The 18,529-nt window shown below is 32.4% G+C and overlaps 1 protein-coding gene across 5 annotated transcripts in view; it reads right to left on the bottom strand.

Moving 5' to 3' along the window:
- The window catches only part of CEP290 (centrosomal protein 290), a 91,080-nt gene that overhangs the window by 15,126 nt on the left and 57,425 nt on the right, over positions 1-18,529 (bottom strand). For all 5 annotated transcript variants that reach the window (XM_076007121.1, XM_076007123.1, XM_076007125.1 and 2 more), the window contains 8 exons: positions 16,938-17,151; positions 15,829-15,966; positions 14,053-14,274; positions 13,590-13,712; positions 9,262-9,407; positions 8,782-8,937; positions 2,664-2,787; positions 438-572 (listed from right to left, as the gene is read on the bottom strand). In XM_076007121.1, the coding sequence (XP_075863236.1) occupies positions 438-572; positions 2,664-2,787; positions 8,782-8,937; positions 9,262-9,407; positions 13,590-13,712; positions 14,053-14,274; positions 15,829-15,966; positions 16,938-17,151 (1,258 nt within the window). The remainder of the gene's footprint in view (positions 1-437; positions 573-2,663; positions 2,788-8,781; positions 8,938-9,261; positions 9,408-13,589; positions 13,713-14,052; positions 14,275-15,828; positions 15,967-16,937; positions 17,152-18,529) is intronic.

Here is an 18,529-nt window from a genome sequence, read left to right as displayed (position 1 = left end):
CTAGCTCTCTGTTCATCTATCATCTTATTAAGGAAGCCCTCCCTTACTATCCCCTTTTAAATCATACCCCTCCTCCCTCCAGACCCTTCATATCAATCGTGCTTTCTCTCCTTATCATTAACATCAGCTGACATACTATATATCTGACTTGTTTACTTGTTTATTATCAGTCTTCTCCACTAGAACATAAGTTCTATGAGCGGAAGGATTCTTTTTGACTGCTGATTCTCAGCACCTAGAAGAGTATTTGATACAAAGTAGACCCATAACAAATAAAAAATGAGCAAATATACAAAGTATAATACCACCATGATATTTTATGAATATGCATTTTTTATTTCTTTTCTTCATAAGGTAATATAAGTAAACATAAAACTAAGGCAGGGGGGAGAAATTCCAGGCTTCGATTTCCTAACTATATAAACATTTAAGTTTACCTTTAATCTTGGCAAATCTTTATGTGCTTGTTCAAGCTGAAATTTCAGTTCAATATTTTCAGATGATAACTTCAAGTTTTCCCTCTGAAGCTCCTGTTCTCTTTTACAATGATCATCTGACTCTATTCCTGAAGTCTTTAGGAAAATGAAATTAGGAATGTTTTTAAAGTTTAATAAATAAGAAAACGCAAAAGACATACTGGATAAGAAAACACTATGTCAAAAGGGAACTTTTCTCTCAAAAGAATGTGAGAAAATTGTAGAGCTCTAGAGAAAGCCAAAAATAAAAATTAGAATATAAAACTTGCATAAGACAAGGTAATGTCATTTATTTTGATTAAAATAGAAAGCAAAATCAAGCATGGCTAAATAGGCTTAATATATAATCTAATAATGGTTAAACTAATTTATGGTGGTTCTGCTAGTCCAAAATAAAGTATGATTGTTACCTGTTATGGGTTGAATTGTGTTCCCCCCCACCACTGAATTCATCTGTTAAAGTTGTAACTCCCAGTACCTCCGAATGTGAGGTAAACTGTAATTAGACCTGGATTTAAATGCTAGTTCTGTAGCTTCATGATCACTAGAGATGCACTTATTCTCCAAGCCTCCTATGTAAATTAGGATAATATTCTGCAAAGTATTGTCAGAAATGTACATGGATACAGAGCCCAACACAGCATAGATAGATAGCGATACGTAACCTCCCTTTTCTCATTATAAAAATAGCTATCTGTTATAAAACATGGCAAAAAGACCACTAAAAGAACTTGCTACACATCTTAGGATGTCACACAACATCGTAACAAAAATGTCACTGGTATTATTCACTGTAGTGAGCCTTTACTTGTAAATACAGCAGGCTAAATTAGAAATTTCTAAGGCAAAACAAACACCTCTAAAGTGTCTTATTTTCGCTATTAATTTATCTAATATAATACTCTTTAAGTGAACACAAATGATAAAAAAGAGTGCTAAACTAAACTAGGAAATGCGTAACCACTAATTTTTGTAGGAACTAGTCAAAAATTTTTAAATTTAAATTTTATTAACTAATAATTAATAGTTAATAATTTTTATGAATCTTATGCACTTTCCCCCCCATTTGAACTATATATGTATGCATACTACTTGCTATAAGAAAATCAGTTAACAAAGAAATAAAGGACTGCCATGTATTCAAACCAGGGACATTTCATTTCTTGGCTGGACTATTATGCCTGTATATCATGCCTAGGACACTGATTCACTGCATCAGCAACTGTGGCATAATCATGGTCCTCCACAACATATTCTTCTGAATCCATGTTGTGACTCAAATCTTTAGCTGTGTGTCCCTTTCCGTTTTCATTCTTGCCTATCTTATTCTCTTCCTCGTTTTTATGTTCATCTTTATAATTTTCACAATATTCTTGATTAATTTTCAACTTTACAATCTGGTTCATTTTTAAAAATAGAGTTAAAATCTGCCAAGGTACTATTAGTTAACCTAAACGGACTTGATTTATTGTTTAGTCTTCTCCTCAGATATAATTAACTCAGAAGGATCTACAACCTCTTCTGCTTTGTGTTTTTCTTCATTACTATGATGCCATAAAATATTTCTAGGTGCCCAATGATGTAAGTTGTTACTGGCATCTATCCCCTTCCCATTTTTAATTCTGAGCATTGTTATACATTTTTTTGTTGTTGTTCCTGAATGAAGTGTTCTTTTTTGTGAAAAATATTATGCCTATATTTATTAATACTGGTAATAAGAGTAGAAAACATAGTTGTGTCACATACTTGATTCTTCTTGAAGAAGAAAAAGAAGAAACATAAAAAGAAAAATAATAACAAAATATTAATATATATACTATTTAAAATAATATCTAACAAATAATTCTACATTAATGATTAATTTTCATAAACTAGAAATATGTCATACATATTTGAATAGAAATAGTGCATATTTTTCTATTTTATGTATGCTCATGCCATAGCAAATTTTATAACTATACTTAAAATTTCTAGAAATCATTTGTAAAAGTTTTATTCAAAGCTTAAAAATCTTAAATTTACTGCTATATTATAAGTATTATACATCACTATCTAGTAAAAATAAAAGTTGAATTTATTATATTAGTATTAATGAGAGGGATCTAATGTTTATGGCCAGATAAAGAAGCTGATTTCACTTTTATATATTTAAAAATAGAAAAAAGAAAAGAAAATATGTACACTTACTGAAGGCCTAGAATACGTATCCTTTGAAGACTGTTCTTCTAAAGCATGAAGTTTTTCTTGGAGGTATCTATTTTGTAAACGCAAATCTTCTATAACAGAATCTCGAGGAAGAGCTTGTTGGGTCCTATGAATTACAACCACAGACTCTTTACTATGCAAGCTTCAATTTTTCCCTATTTTACTATATTAAAAGAAAGAAAAATTCAATGTATTTAACACTGTGTTAATTTTAAATTCTTCAAAACTGCTAAACTTTATAAAACATAAATTAGAACATCATGATTTATATCATAAAATAATCCCATACAGAGGATTCACTGAAGGGTTCCTTTTACTTTGAGTTAAAAAGTGTATTTTGATTTATTGAAATACATTAACATTTTAAAAGAACATGCTTCTATTTATGTAGAATTATGTAAGATAGTTAAACTAAAATATTCACTATTATAAAAACATTATATAATAATTGCATAATATACATGTCTTTCTCAAGAAGCTCAAGGATCTAAAAAAGCTCTTAATGGTTCCAGATAATAATCTATCACTTTAAGCCTAAACTCATCTGCCTGGCCTATAAGACCCTTCACAGTCTGGCATAGCCACGTCTATCCAACCTTATTGTCCAGGAGACTACCTTTACTTAAGCAAATAAATCCACTCTTATTCACGCAGAAAGCATTTACTCTTGCCTCTATGTCTCTGCTAGGGTTCTCTTTTTTGATATGTCCTTCCTCTATTTAATATCTGAATCTGATTCAAAAAATTCAGAAATTCAAACTTCTTGACTTCAAAAAGACAACAAATTCAATCTCTTCTATAAAGTCTTCTCCATTATTAACACATTATTAGAGGAAAAAAAGAGCCTCTAAAAGTATTAGGTTTCAACTAAAATGATTTGATCCTTGTGAAAACTGCAAAGGAGAATAAAAGGGTTTTGTTTGCAACATATGTTTATACCAAGAAAAACAAGGAAGGGAAAGATTCACTGTTAGGACCAGACACTAACTGTATCTTAAAAGAAAGAAAAATTCCTCAATCATTTTTTCCTTCCCTATCAAGGAAAATTCTAAAGAATTTAACAAACAAAAATTTAAAAGGAAAGGGGATAGAATGCAGCTTAGAAGTTCCTGAGAGCATTCCTTAAAGAAGTTCAAATTCATATGACTACATCACATTCATAATGACACAACAGTAGACATTAATAAAGAAGCACTAATGGTAATTTTTGAAGATTAATAGAAAGAAAAAAGAATTATAAATTTATGAAGGGTAAATATCCTTATATCCAAATATTATAGGTAGGTACCAGCCCTTGACAATGATCATTAACATGATTACAGATTGTTTGTAAGCACTTAGAAGAAACAACAAATTATATAAACTAACCTAAGCTTGTCTTAGAAGGAGTGAAACAGAAAATTAAATGATTTTATTATTTGTTGTTAGGATATGATTTTATTTTGCTTCTCATAACCACGACTATATCAGAAGATACAATTTAGAAAGGGACAGGAAAAAAAAAACAAACCAACAAATCTCAAAGGCTCTGATAAGAAATGACATGGGCTGGGGAGTAGGAGGTGGGTGGGTGCTGATTCCAGGCACAAAGAAGTAAACATAGTCAATCTTGTTTCTACCAACTGCATGGAGCAGCTATTTCAGGACTCAGGAAAGTAAACAGTAGAAACAGATTGGGATGGAATACCAGAATTTGAAGTATCAGCAAACAGGTGATGATTTTACCTTTTCTTTTCTTTTCCTTTGTTACTACCTGGCCAGAGCACCACATTATTTGAAACTTGAAGGTGGGTGTCTGCAATGATAGCAAGCACTCCAGAAAAACCTTATAGTTCTAGCTCAAGTAAGAAGAAAGAAATCTTCTAATATTTACAGAGAATATGAAAATAACTCATTTTTTCTCCTCTAACTATTCTTTCACACCCAAACCTTAAGCAATCTCACAGAGGTGGTAACAGAGGCTTTAATGGGAGCCCATATAAGACCTAGTATTTTTAGGGAAGGGAATCTCCTCTAATTAGCAGCACTGTTTTACTAAGGGGGTAGGGTAAAAGTAGTTTTGTTTCCCTTCTTTCTGCCCTCCTGTTGCTTGCTTGGCTGCAGAACCCTGAAACTGCTAACGTACACAGCATAACTCAGTAATTAAAGCCTCAGATTTGTGTCCGAAGTACCAAAATGAGAAGCCTTACGGCAGGGGTGGGGAACCTGCGGCCTTAAGGCCACAGTGGCCTTTTGACTGAATCCAAATATTACAGAACAAATCCCTTTTATTTTTATTAATACATTTTTGTTCATATTTTATATTTTTATTTTTAAAATGAACATATTTAAAATATCAAAGAATAAAGAAAGTTTCAAAGAAATAATCCTTTCAGATTGCCCAGCACAACTAGAACATTAGTAAGCTGTAAGGGCTAAATTGAAAGCTGCCATGCTCATGATTTAGTTCTAACTTCCCTCACCTGACTGGAGCCACTACTGTACAGGGATGGTTGGTGAGAGTTTATAGGGGTCGAATATGCCAGTCTGTTACCAGCTTTTGACAGTGGTGCACTATGTTTACGTTTGAAGTGGAATTTGTGAATAGGTGCACAGCTCAACAGTATTTTCTAATTCTAACAGCCCGTCATGTCAAAGAAGACCAAGAGAATGTTGAAGTAAACAAATTTTTTAATGAGGATTGAGAATTGCAATATTATCTTGTTTCTGCTAAACATTAGAAGATTTGCTTGCTTTCTGATACTGCAATATCAACATTAAAGAAATTCAATGCTCATCAGCATTATAACACTCATAAGGACCACAAATATTTTAAATCAGAGGGAGAGGCGTGAAAGGTTGTTTGGAGAAATTAAAAGATGAAAAACAAAAGCAAGGACAATTCTTTCAAGCAGCAATAGGACCTGGAAATAATGCCACTGAAGCAACTTATAAAGTAGCCTATATACTTGGAAAAAAAGGGAAGGCATTTAGTAATGTAGAAATTGTGAAAGAATGCAGCATTGTTTAAGGTGCTTACACCCCAATGACATTTCAAAGTACAAACAACTGTCTCTTTCAAGGAGAATCATAACTGATCGAAACATGAAGTAGCCTTCAACTTAATAGAACAGTTTCATGCAATACTTCAAAAGGAAAATATATTTTATTCAATTGTTTTGGATGAATAAACTGATACTACTGACTGGATTCAGGTTTTATGCTTTACTCAGCATAAAGTAATAGAGGATTTTGTTTCCTATAAAGAGTTACTTGCTTTGGGCAATCTTGTGGTACAAAACATAGGGAACAGATACCTTCAACAACTTTCAAGATAAATGTTTTGAAGTTAGATTGAATTTGGTAAATTTAGTGAGTGTATGTACGGACGGTGTACCTTCTGTGACAAGAAAACATGAGGCGTTTATTACACAGATAAAGTATTAACAGATCCAGATGCTCTCATTTCTTTTCATTGTATCTTACATCAGCAAAATCTCTGTGCTAAAGCTACTATTTTAATTGACACTTTGCAACAAGTTATAAGCATTGTTAACTATATGCATGTAAACACAACTTGGCATTCTCAGTTTTATAACATGCTCAAGTTGAAAGATGTGGTATTCAGTGTGGATGTGCCATATCATTCTAAAAGGATGTGGGCTATATCGCTGGGATAGATATTAGCCAAATTTTATCTCTGTGAGAACAGATAGTTAAATTTCAGTTAAGAACAGAATTAGTAATGTGAATTATTGAAAGAAGATTTCTATAGGAATGTAGCATTTTTGTGTGATACGTCAAATCAAAATAACTTGAATACTTCTTTGCAAGGTAAAACTAAGTCTTATATGATATGTGGCAAAAAAATCCAAGCATTTCAAAAAAAGCTATCTTTTTTCAAAACACTTTTTCATCAGAAAGTTTTGGATGAACATTTTCCCCAGTTAGCAAAGGTCAATGATGAACAGGATGACATATACAAATCATTAGAAGAATAGGCAGCTGGTATAGACCTATTAATTGGAGAATACAATGAAAGATTCACTGAAAATCAAGACATCAAACACAAATTAGCATTTCAACCTCACCTAGTTGATATCACCAATGCACCTAAAGAACTACAGATGGAATTGATTGAGCTCCCAGTAGATGATTTTAAAGTTATTGTTTGATGCTAAGAAAGATCCAATTGAGATATGGAAAAATGCAGTAGAATACCCATGACTTCAGCAACATGCCCAAAAAGTGCTTTTTTGGTTTTCAACCACTTATTGCTGCAAATCCACATTCTCCTACCTAACCCAAATCGAGACGTCCTGAAGGTCACAAATGACTCATACCTACCATCTAGAGGATCAAATGAATATGTGGACCTCCATGCTAGAACTAAGTATTCAAATGATTTCCAACAAAAAGTAGACACAACAAAGTCATTAAAAGGTTAGTTAACTTTAAAATTAAGAAATAGTTTACATTTTTTTAAATTAAGTACACAGTGGTTAGATTTTTACAAAATACTGTACATTTTTAATTATATCTAACTGAAGTTTCTTGAATGTAGCTTTATTTGATTGCAGCTAAATTAATGAGGTCTTCCAACATTGTTGAGAAATATGATTGAGGAATTAATGAGATGTAGCTCATAAGACCATTATTTTATTATATCATCCAATACTGCTATGTTAAAGACAGAAACAGGAGTTTGCAGGGTTTTGCCCTGAAGGAATGTGTAAACTCAATGGTTCACTTATCAGAGGCTGCTATCAAAGGAGGGCTCTCCTAGCTCCAGTAGGGATGTTTTCCAGGAAGGCTTCCCTGTATCTCAAAATCTGTGCACTTCCCTGTTTCTTTGAAAGACAAAGCAGGGCAAATATGGCCCACAGGATGGGAACTGGAGACAATGAGTGCCCTTTGCCCAGAGATGCCCCGGTGGTTATAAACAACTTGTTTTGTAGAAAACAGGCTTCCTGTTCTCTCCTGACTGTCTGCCTTTAAGTCCACAATAACTAAATCAAAGAAATATAAAGTCACTATACCTCTTTGGTTATATCTTTGTTAATTGACAACTACCTCTTAGAACTTAGAAGTTAACCCCTGGAAGACTTTGTACCTGTTTGTTCACCTAGATAGATTAGAAATTGTTAGAAGCCTTTTGAGAGGACTTTTGACCCTAACTCACTACCTGTTACTATCTGTTACCCATAGCAACTGCATTCCCTGATATGTAAATATGTCACTATAGCAACTGGTAATTGATATCTGTGATTATAAAAACCTGTGTGAATCAGACCATATTGCTAGACATTCATGGAGAGTCTAGTCTCCTGAGTACCCTGCTGTGATTATTGTGATCTTTTTATATAAAACTATAAACTATACCTTTGACTCTGTGTATTCTTTTATTCTCTCTTCTTCCTATCAATTTTCTTATCCTCTGTGATGAACCCTACCTAAGGCACCTGGCTTCATGGGGAGAAGCGGCTGATCTCCTTGCCGTCCTTCCTCAACTTTTCCCCACACAACAGGAAAAGGTTTTATACCCTGTACTAGGAAAACAAAGTATCATGGAAAGATCACAAAGAATGATCACAAAGCTCAAGAAAGGGAGCCTATAAAGTTGTTTATGAACTTATGGGCTCACTCTTGAGCTGCACATGTATGTATCTGATCCTAATCAGAGTACCAAAGTTTCTGAGAACTGAACTAACAGAACATAGCCCACATACAGACCATCAATTGAGATGTGTATAGGCATGACAGATCCAAATAGTACTGCAAAGGCTTTGAAAATGGAACTGATATTGGCACAATAGCCCATAGAAAGGAGACTGAAACTTGCAGCCTGCACCTAATTAGACCAACTGCATACTGAAACAAAAATATCTACGTTTTCTATAGAATTTAAACAAGACTCAAGAATCTCACAACATCTTACTTAAGATCTCAGGAATATAATCCAAACATAGGTGGCATACAAAGAATTAGGACTATCTCAACTCACATGGGAAAAGAGAAACAACCCAAGCTTAAAACAACACACATTTATTATTTATATTTCTATGGGTCAACTAATTTTTCTTCACTGTAACAGTTAGCACATTTCCATGTAATAGCTTACCTCATATACAATATGTCATTTTCTAAGTCAAGATTTCTCTTCTTTAATTCTTCCAATTCTTTTTCGGACTCCAAAGCTCGTACTCCCAACACTTGATCAACAGTCATGCCAGTTGTTTTTAGTTTCCTCTGTAAAGTAAGTTTCTCTTTATCAGCTCTGTGGAATTTAATACAGAAAAACATGAATATATGCCATTCATTGTTTAGCTTGTTCAACTGTTTACTCATTACTAGACCAATATATGATAATTATATCATTCTGTATTTGTTTTGAACTAATTTACCTCAAAATCACAGGAAACCCCATTTATAATTGTTAAAATATATTTAAAGCACATTTTAAAGAAAATAAAAAGTAGACAGTAAATCACCATTTAAACTAGAAAATTTCTCATATTATTAACTATGGTAAAATTACATAACTTCCAGGTCAATAAAGGATTTTACACATAATTTGTTCTATGATGAAATATAAACTCACTTTGCAAAAAGGTCCTTCAAAGTATTCAACTGCTTTGTTAGAGTACAGACTTCCCCCTCTTTCTCTTTTAACTTGTTTCTAATTCCCTCCATTTTAGTTTGCCATTTTTTACCTTCTTCCCACCTAATTAATTCTTCTCTAGAACTCTGTAAACAATAACAAAGAAGACAGAAAATTATCAATATTATTTTTAATTTCCTTTTAAAATTTATTAATTACAATTTACCTAGAGAAATGGTAAACCAATACTTCCTAGAGGATATGAGGGCTTTCTGGAAAGTATCCACACATGCAACAATTCTTTCATTATATTAACAATGGCTGTATAGTTTCTAGACAGCCCTTGTATATAAATAGATTCATTTAGCTATACAGGTTGAATATGGCTTATCTGAAATGTTTGGGACCAGAAGTGTTTCAAATTTCAGATTTTTTTAAATTTTGGAATATTTGCATATACATAATGAGTTATCTTAAGGATAGGACCCAAGTCTAAACACAAAATTCATTTACGTTTCATATACATCTTATGCACATAACCAAAAGTAATTTTATACAATATTTTTAGTAATTTTGTACATGAAACAAAGTTTTGACTGCAGCTCATCACATGAGGTCAGATGTAAAATTTTCTATTTGTGGCATCACCTTGGTGCTCAAAAAATATTAGATTTTGGAACATTGTAGATTATGGATTTTTGGATTGGAGATGTTCAACCTGTGTAAATTTTTAGGCATGCCAAGCTATTAGCAAAAATGCCTTTCAGTCTAAGTACATTTTATTCTATCACATGACAGATACAATTCTGGGAGATAATTTTGACTAATGCAAACACCCTTAATGAGTTTTTAGATAAAATATTCTAATACAGACTATCATGACTAAGGTAACCTTCTAATAAAGAATCTCAAGTATAAATGACCAACCCAATCTGTTACCCCATGATAGTCTCCTAGCATCAGAACTCCTTCAAGTCTTCAATGCACATTACTTTACTCATTTAATAGATATTTATTTAGTGCTAACCACATATCAAGTACTACTCGAGGCACCAGGAATAGAAGCAATGAATAAATCAGATGAAAAACTGTATCTTCATGAATTTTACAATATAGTTTATGTTGGTTGGTTGGGTAAACTGGTAGAAAAAGGAGCAAAATATAGATAACAAAACAGGAAAAATCTAAATATATTTTGTAGTAAGTTAGCTGGCGATAAATGCTTAAGGAAAAAAAAAAAACATGACAGGTTTGTCATGGTTTGTTATAATTGTGATAAAGGAACCAAAGAAAGCCTATGTAATGCAGAATAGTCCCTTGCACTGAATAACTTTCAAACGTCCTACTGGATATTCAACACACTTAAAAATTTTGCTCACAATGGTTTGAGCTAAGGACTTATTTCCATTCTACCTATTAACATTAAGCTATTTTTTTTAATGGTTTTACTATATACTAAATTTTCTAGGAATACAATGGTCTTATGAAAACTGTACCATCAATTATTTACCTTTTTTTTTTTTTTTTTTTTGAGACAGGGTTGAGTGCAGTGGTATCATCATAGCTCACTGCAACCTCAAACTCCTGGGCTCAAGGGATCCTCCTGTGTCGGCCTTCCAAGTAGCTAGGATTACAAGCATAGGCCACTACACTGGCTATTTTTTTTTTTTTTTTTTTGTACAGACAGGGTCTCACTATGTTGTTCAGGCTGGTCTCAAACTCCTGGCCTCAAGCAATCCTCCCACCTTGGTCTCACAAAGTGCTAGGACTACAGACGTGCACCAGGGGTGGTGCCCAACCTGTTTACCATTTTAGAAATCAAATTACAAATGGTAATACTATCATGACATATGAGTTGCACATGTATCAGTCTACATGTAGCTTTAGATTCACATTAATGCCATGTAAAGGTGCAAGCACATAACTAGTTCATTTTGTTTTCTACTATAGTCATGCCGAAGCATTTATATATTGAAATATGAATACTAAATATTTTTATTATTTTAAGTCATTTCCTTTTATGTTCCTCCTATATATTTCACTTAGGACATTTATAATGATATTTTCCTAATTATGTTAAGTAGGTAGTTTACATTTTCTATGACTATCATTTGGAATAGTAAAAAGAATATTATGAAACATTATATTTATGATAAAAGGGAATGTTTGGTCTGAAAAAGTTAAGAACGATAGTTTAAAGTCAAATTCCCAACTAAGATTAGTTGCCATATCAAAACTATCCTCTCCAATACTGGAGAACTATTTTCTCCAATACTCTAATACTGGCCAATTTTTTTACCTTATTTGTACTTCCAGAAATGTAAATATTAGTTGGAGTTATACAGTACGTAGGTAAATAATCCTGCAGCACAGAGTGCTTTGTTGGGATTGGGCAATTCTATCCCACCTAACATTATCTGCTAAATTAAGACTGAGGGAAGCAAAGCTGAATTTAAAAATGAACAGAAAACAAAGGCAATGTCACTGTGGGTATGTTCTAGACTGAGGGAGAAGAGGGGAGAAGATAGGATAGGGACAAAAGTTCTCTTTTCATATTTTCTGTACCAAAATCCTCTTATGTATATTTTAAAATAATATAGCATTTTAAAATTTTCATTAACTCAAGAAATACTGAGCATCTACTATGTGCCAGGGACTGTTCTAGGCACTGAGAATACAGCAATGAACAAAAATAGGCAAAGTTCCTGCCATTAAAGCTTACAGTCTGATAAGAAAAAATAAAAGATGAGCATACAGATAAGTAAATACCTAGTAGTACATTCAGATAGTACTAAATGCTATGGAGAAAGGAATACAAGGTATGGTAGTGGGTTTTGTTATCTTATTTAATATATAGGTAGGCTACAGACATTTTTTACAGAGAAAAATTTCCAAATAATATGAGAGCATTCTGTGAGTATAAATTATAAATGGCCAAGCACTATAGAATATGAAAACATATTCTCACTAGATTCCTGGATATAGATTTTAATATTGGTGCTGCCCTCGGTGTTCTTTTTCTTATTAGTAGTATACTGTTATGGACTTGATGGCTTATGAAAGACTTCCACATATTATTTTATTTGATTGTAAAATAATATTCAGAAATTGGAAATACAGATAGTATTACATCCATTTTAAGGAGGAATAACCTGAATCACTTAGGTTAGGAGTCCTGGCAAAGCTACAAGGCTCTTAAAATACTCTCATAGGAATCAGATTAGGAACAGGTATCCAAGGATTAGGCTTATTCTCAATTAGGGAGGCAGCAAGGACAGTAATACAGAGGAGTAAGGACATATTCATCTTGCCATTTTCACCAGCAAAGCTCTGACAGCAAGCATGTTATGACTCCATGCATACAAGTGCTAATATTTTCATCAAAATTATACTGATATTGATGATTTTTCACAGGGAACATATTTTTTTGGAGTATACTCTATTAAAACACATGAATTTCATTATCTACTTTCTATTCAGTGCCATTAAAGACAATTTTATGTTTTCATGTTATTGAAATTATTTTATAGATATTAAATATTTTCTGGGTAAATTTTATAATAAAATTTTTTTCCTAACCATAGCTCCTCCATAGTGATTTTCTTCAGGGGCAAATATTACTACTAACACCAACACTCTTCAGGTCACTTTTGACACTTTCAATGTTATCAACAAGTTATCTCCAGTTTGTTGTTCATAACAAATTTAATTGCAGGCGTTTTAGCCAATTTTACTTTTTTTAGGGTTCTTCTGATTATCAATAAATTTTATTACCAAACATTTTACTATTAACTGTAAAATTTCAAGCAATTTTTCTCACATTACAGAAACTATGAACAGATTGATTATTGGTTATAACTGCAATACCGAATATATTATAAAACACTTTGTTTACCCTGAAACAGCGGCCTAGTCTACTGAAGGACAAAACAGACACATTTGGATTAAAGTAGAGATCTTAAAATGCCCTGCTTTCTGTCCCAAAGGCCAAAGGCCCAGTTTATGTAAATGATTACATTGGGGACAGATGATAAATAGAGTTGGATATGTAGGGTGCGAAAGGACTCTGGAGGTATTCTAATGTCATGAAGATGACATGGAGATGATGTAATTTCCAAGTAAGAGTTGCATTATAGGTATCTCCTCAAGTAGACTGTAAATTTCTAAAGGACAGAAACTTGTTTTAGACTTCTCTGTGTTATCCAGTACCACTTATAGTGTGTACCAGGTCCTCAAATTAATATAGTGTATCATCTGTTCATCAACTACTTATTTAATTTACTCTATCACTATCTTAAACATATTAATTAGTATGTTTCTTCACATACCTTTTCTTTTATAGGTTTTATGTCTACTTCATCCACTTTTCTTTCCAGTTGGCTTTCTAGCTTTTTTACTTTCTTTTGTAGTTCTTCAATTAAACTTTGTTTATTATCTATCAAAGGTTTGCCCTGAAAAGTTAAGATGTTATTTTTATATCTTACAAACAAATATCAAATAAAATATACAATAATCCAATTAGAAAACTTTTCTGAGGCTACCGCTGAACATACTTTCTAAATGATGCTCTTAATACATAGGATAACCTGGTAGCTGCCTCTGCATTTTAATGAAATATGCTACTCTAGAACTATAAACACAATAAAGGTCACTACAGGAATTATTTACATTAATCAAAGAGATTTGAAAACCAGTTTTAGCAAATACCATAGACAAAATTACAAAGCAGGAATAAACTACTGCCTATATTTCATAAATTAAAGGCATTATCAGAATTAAACATAAAATTACCTGTAATCCACTGGCTAATCTTTTGATTTGCCTTTTCAGTTCAGCATTTTCTTGATCAATTCTATCTTTCTCTCTAAGTATTTTATTATAGGCTTTTTGGTTTTTTTGCAGTTCATTGTTTAAGTCATTCACATTATCAGTTAGTGAGTTTTCTCTATTTTTACTTGTTTTAAGAGCTTCTTTCAATTTTAAAAGATTTTCACTTAAATCTTCAATTTGTGACTAATAAGAGATAAAGAAAAGTCTTATTCATTAATCTTTATCATGTATCAATAACAAAACCAACACAAAACAAAAAGTATACCATTAGTACTTAATAAAAAGAAAATTTCAATCTCAATTTTTAAGTACACAAGGAAAAAAACCTCCACAAACTACATACATTCTTTCATGTTCATGCCAAATGAACAAAGTCTACTTCAAGAAAAAAAAAATAGTTAAAGCAATTCTTCTTCAACAAACGCCCAGAAACAAAATTTGATCAAATATGCAAATTTTCATTATGACTGAATTAATTAAAGAAACAAGTGCATATCAATATGCATGGCAATATTTTAAGCACTATGAAGCATAACAGTAGTATAAAACAAAATCTCTGATTTGAAGTAGTTTTTAATCTACTTTATAAAGAATGAAAAGATAACTTGCAATACTGCACAGTATATATTAGCCACTAGAAATGAATTCCTAGCTATCTTATACAATGAAAGTGACAGTGATGGGAAATATACTGTGTGATTGCAACTACAAGACATTCTCGAAAAGGCAAAACTATGGAAAGATTAACAAGATCACTGGTTGCCAAGGATTTGGCAGGGTGAAAAGGAATAAACAGGAGGAGCTCAGAGGATTTTTAGTGAAAATACTCTTTATGATACTATAATGATGGATACAGAACATTACACATTTATCTAAACCCAAAGAATATACAACACCAAGAGACAAATCTAATGTGAACTTGGACTTTGGGTGATTATGATGTGTCAATACAGGCTCATAATTGGTAACACATGTACCACTCTAGTCGGGGATATTGATAATGGAAGAAGCTATGCATGTGTGGGGTAAGGGATATACGGGAAATCTCTGTACCTTCCTCTCAATTTTGCTCTGGACCTAAGACAGCTCTAAAAAAAGTATTTAAAATAAAATCCTAAGTAAAATGTTTCTTAAATTTAATTCTATTAGGAAGAACAGCTCATAATGGCCTATTCTTCCTAGTCCCCAAGATGATAATCGGTACGTGAGTACCATAAAGATACTTATTGTTCAAAAATGTGTGTATGTAAATATATCTATCCACCAATAACCTATTATAAATTCTGTATTTACCAGCAAAAAGTACCATATATCAAAGTGAATTCTCTTCCAAAAGGAATTATCAAAAATTTTATTATTAGGCCGGGCGCGGTGGCTCACGCCTGTAATCCTAGCTCTCTGGGAGGCCGAGGCGGGCGGATTGCTCGAGGTCAGGAGTTCGAAACCAGCCTGAGCAAGAGCGAGACCCCGTCTCTACTATAAATAGAAAGAAATTAATTGGCCAACTAATATATACAAAAAATTAGCCGGGCATGGTGGCACATGCCTGTAGTCCCAGCTACTTGGGAGGCTGAGGCAGGAGGATCCCTTGAGCCCAGTAGTTTGAGGTTGCTGTGAGCTAGGCTGACGCCACGGCACTCACTCTAGCCTGGGCAACAAAGCGAGACTCTGTCTCAAAAAAAAAAAAAAAAAAAAAAATTTTATTATTAATATATTAATGCATGTGTTGATGTTCACCTTTAGCTCTCTAGTATGTTGGTCAACAATTTGTTGAATGTTGAGTTGTGCTTCTTTCTGGGAAGTTGCAGAAATAACACGTTTTTCAGCAGCTGTTGTCATTTCTGCCCGGAGTTCCAAAAGTGCTCGACTAAGTGCCTACAAATTACAACATATATGATTTTTTTAAGAAAAACTGAAATTTTATATGAGGAATATATTATATAAAAAATAAACTTTATTGCTTTCTGCTATTTTCCTAAAATATTCTATGTTTAATCAAACATAATTCACAAATTAGCAACCCAACTTCTTCAAATACATTTCCTTTAGTAATTATACTCAATTCTTTCCAAATTGAATATGAGAGTTCAAAATCTTAATGATTTTGAGAACCCAGCACTAAATCAAGCAATCTGTATTACAAAAATCAGACATGTTTTGTTTTCAAATATCCAAGGTTAGATATTTAAATTACTTACTTACTACATCCTTCCATGTCAAATTAATTGAATTTAAGTGGACAAGGAAAGTTATAGACTAAAAAAGCTAAAAATTTACCAATAAATTTCATGAGCTAGTGTAGAAAAACAGCAGTACTTTCTAAAACAATTTGACTATATAAAATATGAGATAAACAAAAAACCTAATAAATTAGATAATCCATTGACCTAGTCCTTCCCACAAAACTATCTCTGTTACCCTCTTCTTTAATCTGTCCTTCTCATTATCATATCTCCCTCAATCCCCCAAATTGTCTGAAATTGTTCAACTGGTCAAAATTGCTTCAGTGGCACAAAATCTCAGTGGAAAAAGAGATAAAATAATTAAGATTCCCTTTCATTTCCTATAGATAATATACAAATCAGATTGATGACAACATGAAAAGATAAAATGGATTATATTTACAGTGAAAACCAGCACTTATTGAGGCTATCTAAAAGAACTGTCTTGAAAGACTCCCTTTAACAGTATAAGACAAAGCTCATACTTTTTATTAAAACCGATTGGTATTACCATCTTTTAGAAATTTACAAATCTCCTCTAAAAGCAATCTAGCAATATTGCTTATAAAAATAAAAATATCATATATTTTTCCTAAATGTTTTTAATTTTCTGTTATTCCTTACTTTCTGTTGTTTTTCTTTCAAAGCCAATTGGTTCTTTAGCCGATCTACCAGATTTCTCATTGTAGTTGTTGGAGCTCTCGAATTTGCTTCTTTTTGAGCCTGAAGTTCAGATTTTAAACTCTGTGACTCCTTTTGTGACTGGCCCAGAAGGCACCTTAAATCCTCTACTTCTGCTTTTACTTTTTTCAGTTCATCTGCATGGTTTTCTTGGAGCCTAATATAAACAAACATATTGGTGGTTGTTGCAATTAATACCTTGATTGATACAAATTCCACAAATAGCAAATGTTCAGTCCTATCTATCCTTACAATATAAATCTTGATGTAGACATCCAAATCTAAAAGAAAAATTCTTTATTCCACTTAACTACTCTTAACATAAAATAGAAATTTTTCTTCTTGTTTCTGCCTACTATTTTTGATAACAATATCATCAAGTTATTTTGTAGGCTCTAGTCAAATAGCATATAGAGAATGAATACAACAGCACTTTAAATGTTATGGCTCCTGCAAGATGTGACTGCTTCCTCCATATCATGGTTTCTCAACCATGGCACTATTAACATTTTTGACAAAATAATTCTTTGTTTTTGGGGATGTTGTCCTGTGTCCTGTGTCTTGTAAGATGTTTAGTAGCATCTCCTGCTTCTACCCACTAGATACCAGTAATATTCTCTAGCCTTGACAATCAAAAATGGCTCCAGACATTGCCATATGTCCCCGAGAAGGAGAAAGAGGACAAAATTAACCCCTATATTTGAGAACTACTGCCGTAAACTGACATGCTGCAAAGACAAAATATAAACTTTCACAGAAATCACGTGTATTATTAACTTGTTTATAGTTCAAATTTACTAGTATTGTATCTATAACTATATATATGGAAGTGGATACCATCAAGAGACTTAGTTAATTCAATTAATCCTACTACTCATTCAGTATTAATAAGTCTGATAAAATGAATTATATCTAGTTCACTGTGCATACAGACACTGCATCTGCATTACGATTCAAATTATTAAACTCTGACCAATGAGAGGGAGATTGTGTTAAGCCACGAACAAATGTTAAAGTCTTTGGGACTTGATGCTTTTAGTAAAACTTAAATCTAACTTTAAATAATTGTCAAATTTTGAAAATATCAGGTTTTACTAAAGAAATCACAGAAATATATAATTTCATAAGACGCATTAAAACATGCACACTGTTCATACAGAGAATACAAGTATAATTTAGGCTAAGATGACATAGTAAGTAAGGTACAAAATAAGCTCCTTAACAAAGCAAAAATAGTGTTAATTTTGTTAGAGGCATCCTGGATAAGTCAGTAATGAATCAAAGAGTCTCACAGATGCTTCAGAGCTGGAATGGAATTATAGGTAGTTCAACTTTCTCATTTTTTTCAGATAAGAAAATTGAGGCACAGAGAGATAATTCTACAATGATTAGAATCTGCATAACTATGAATCTATTTTAAATTTAAAATCTATGTTCTGATAAACTGATTAAACAGTGTTTAGAATGTCTAATATAGGAAATGCTGTGAATATGTTACTGTCACTATAAATTAATACAGAAAATAATGACTTTTT

This window comes from Microcebus murinus, chromosome 10 (genome assembly GCF_040939455.1).
Source record: "Microcebus murinus isolate Inina chromosome 10, M.murinus_Inina_mat1.0, whole genome shotgun sequence".
Classification (NCBI taxonomy): domain Eukaryota; kingdom Metazoa; phylum Chordata; class Mammalia; order Primates; family Cheirogaleidae; genus Microcebus; species Microcebus murinus.
Note: the sequence above shows the minus strand (reverse complement) of the source record. Positions and strands in the feature narration are given on the sequence as shown.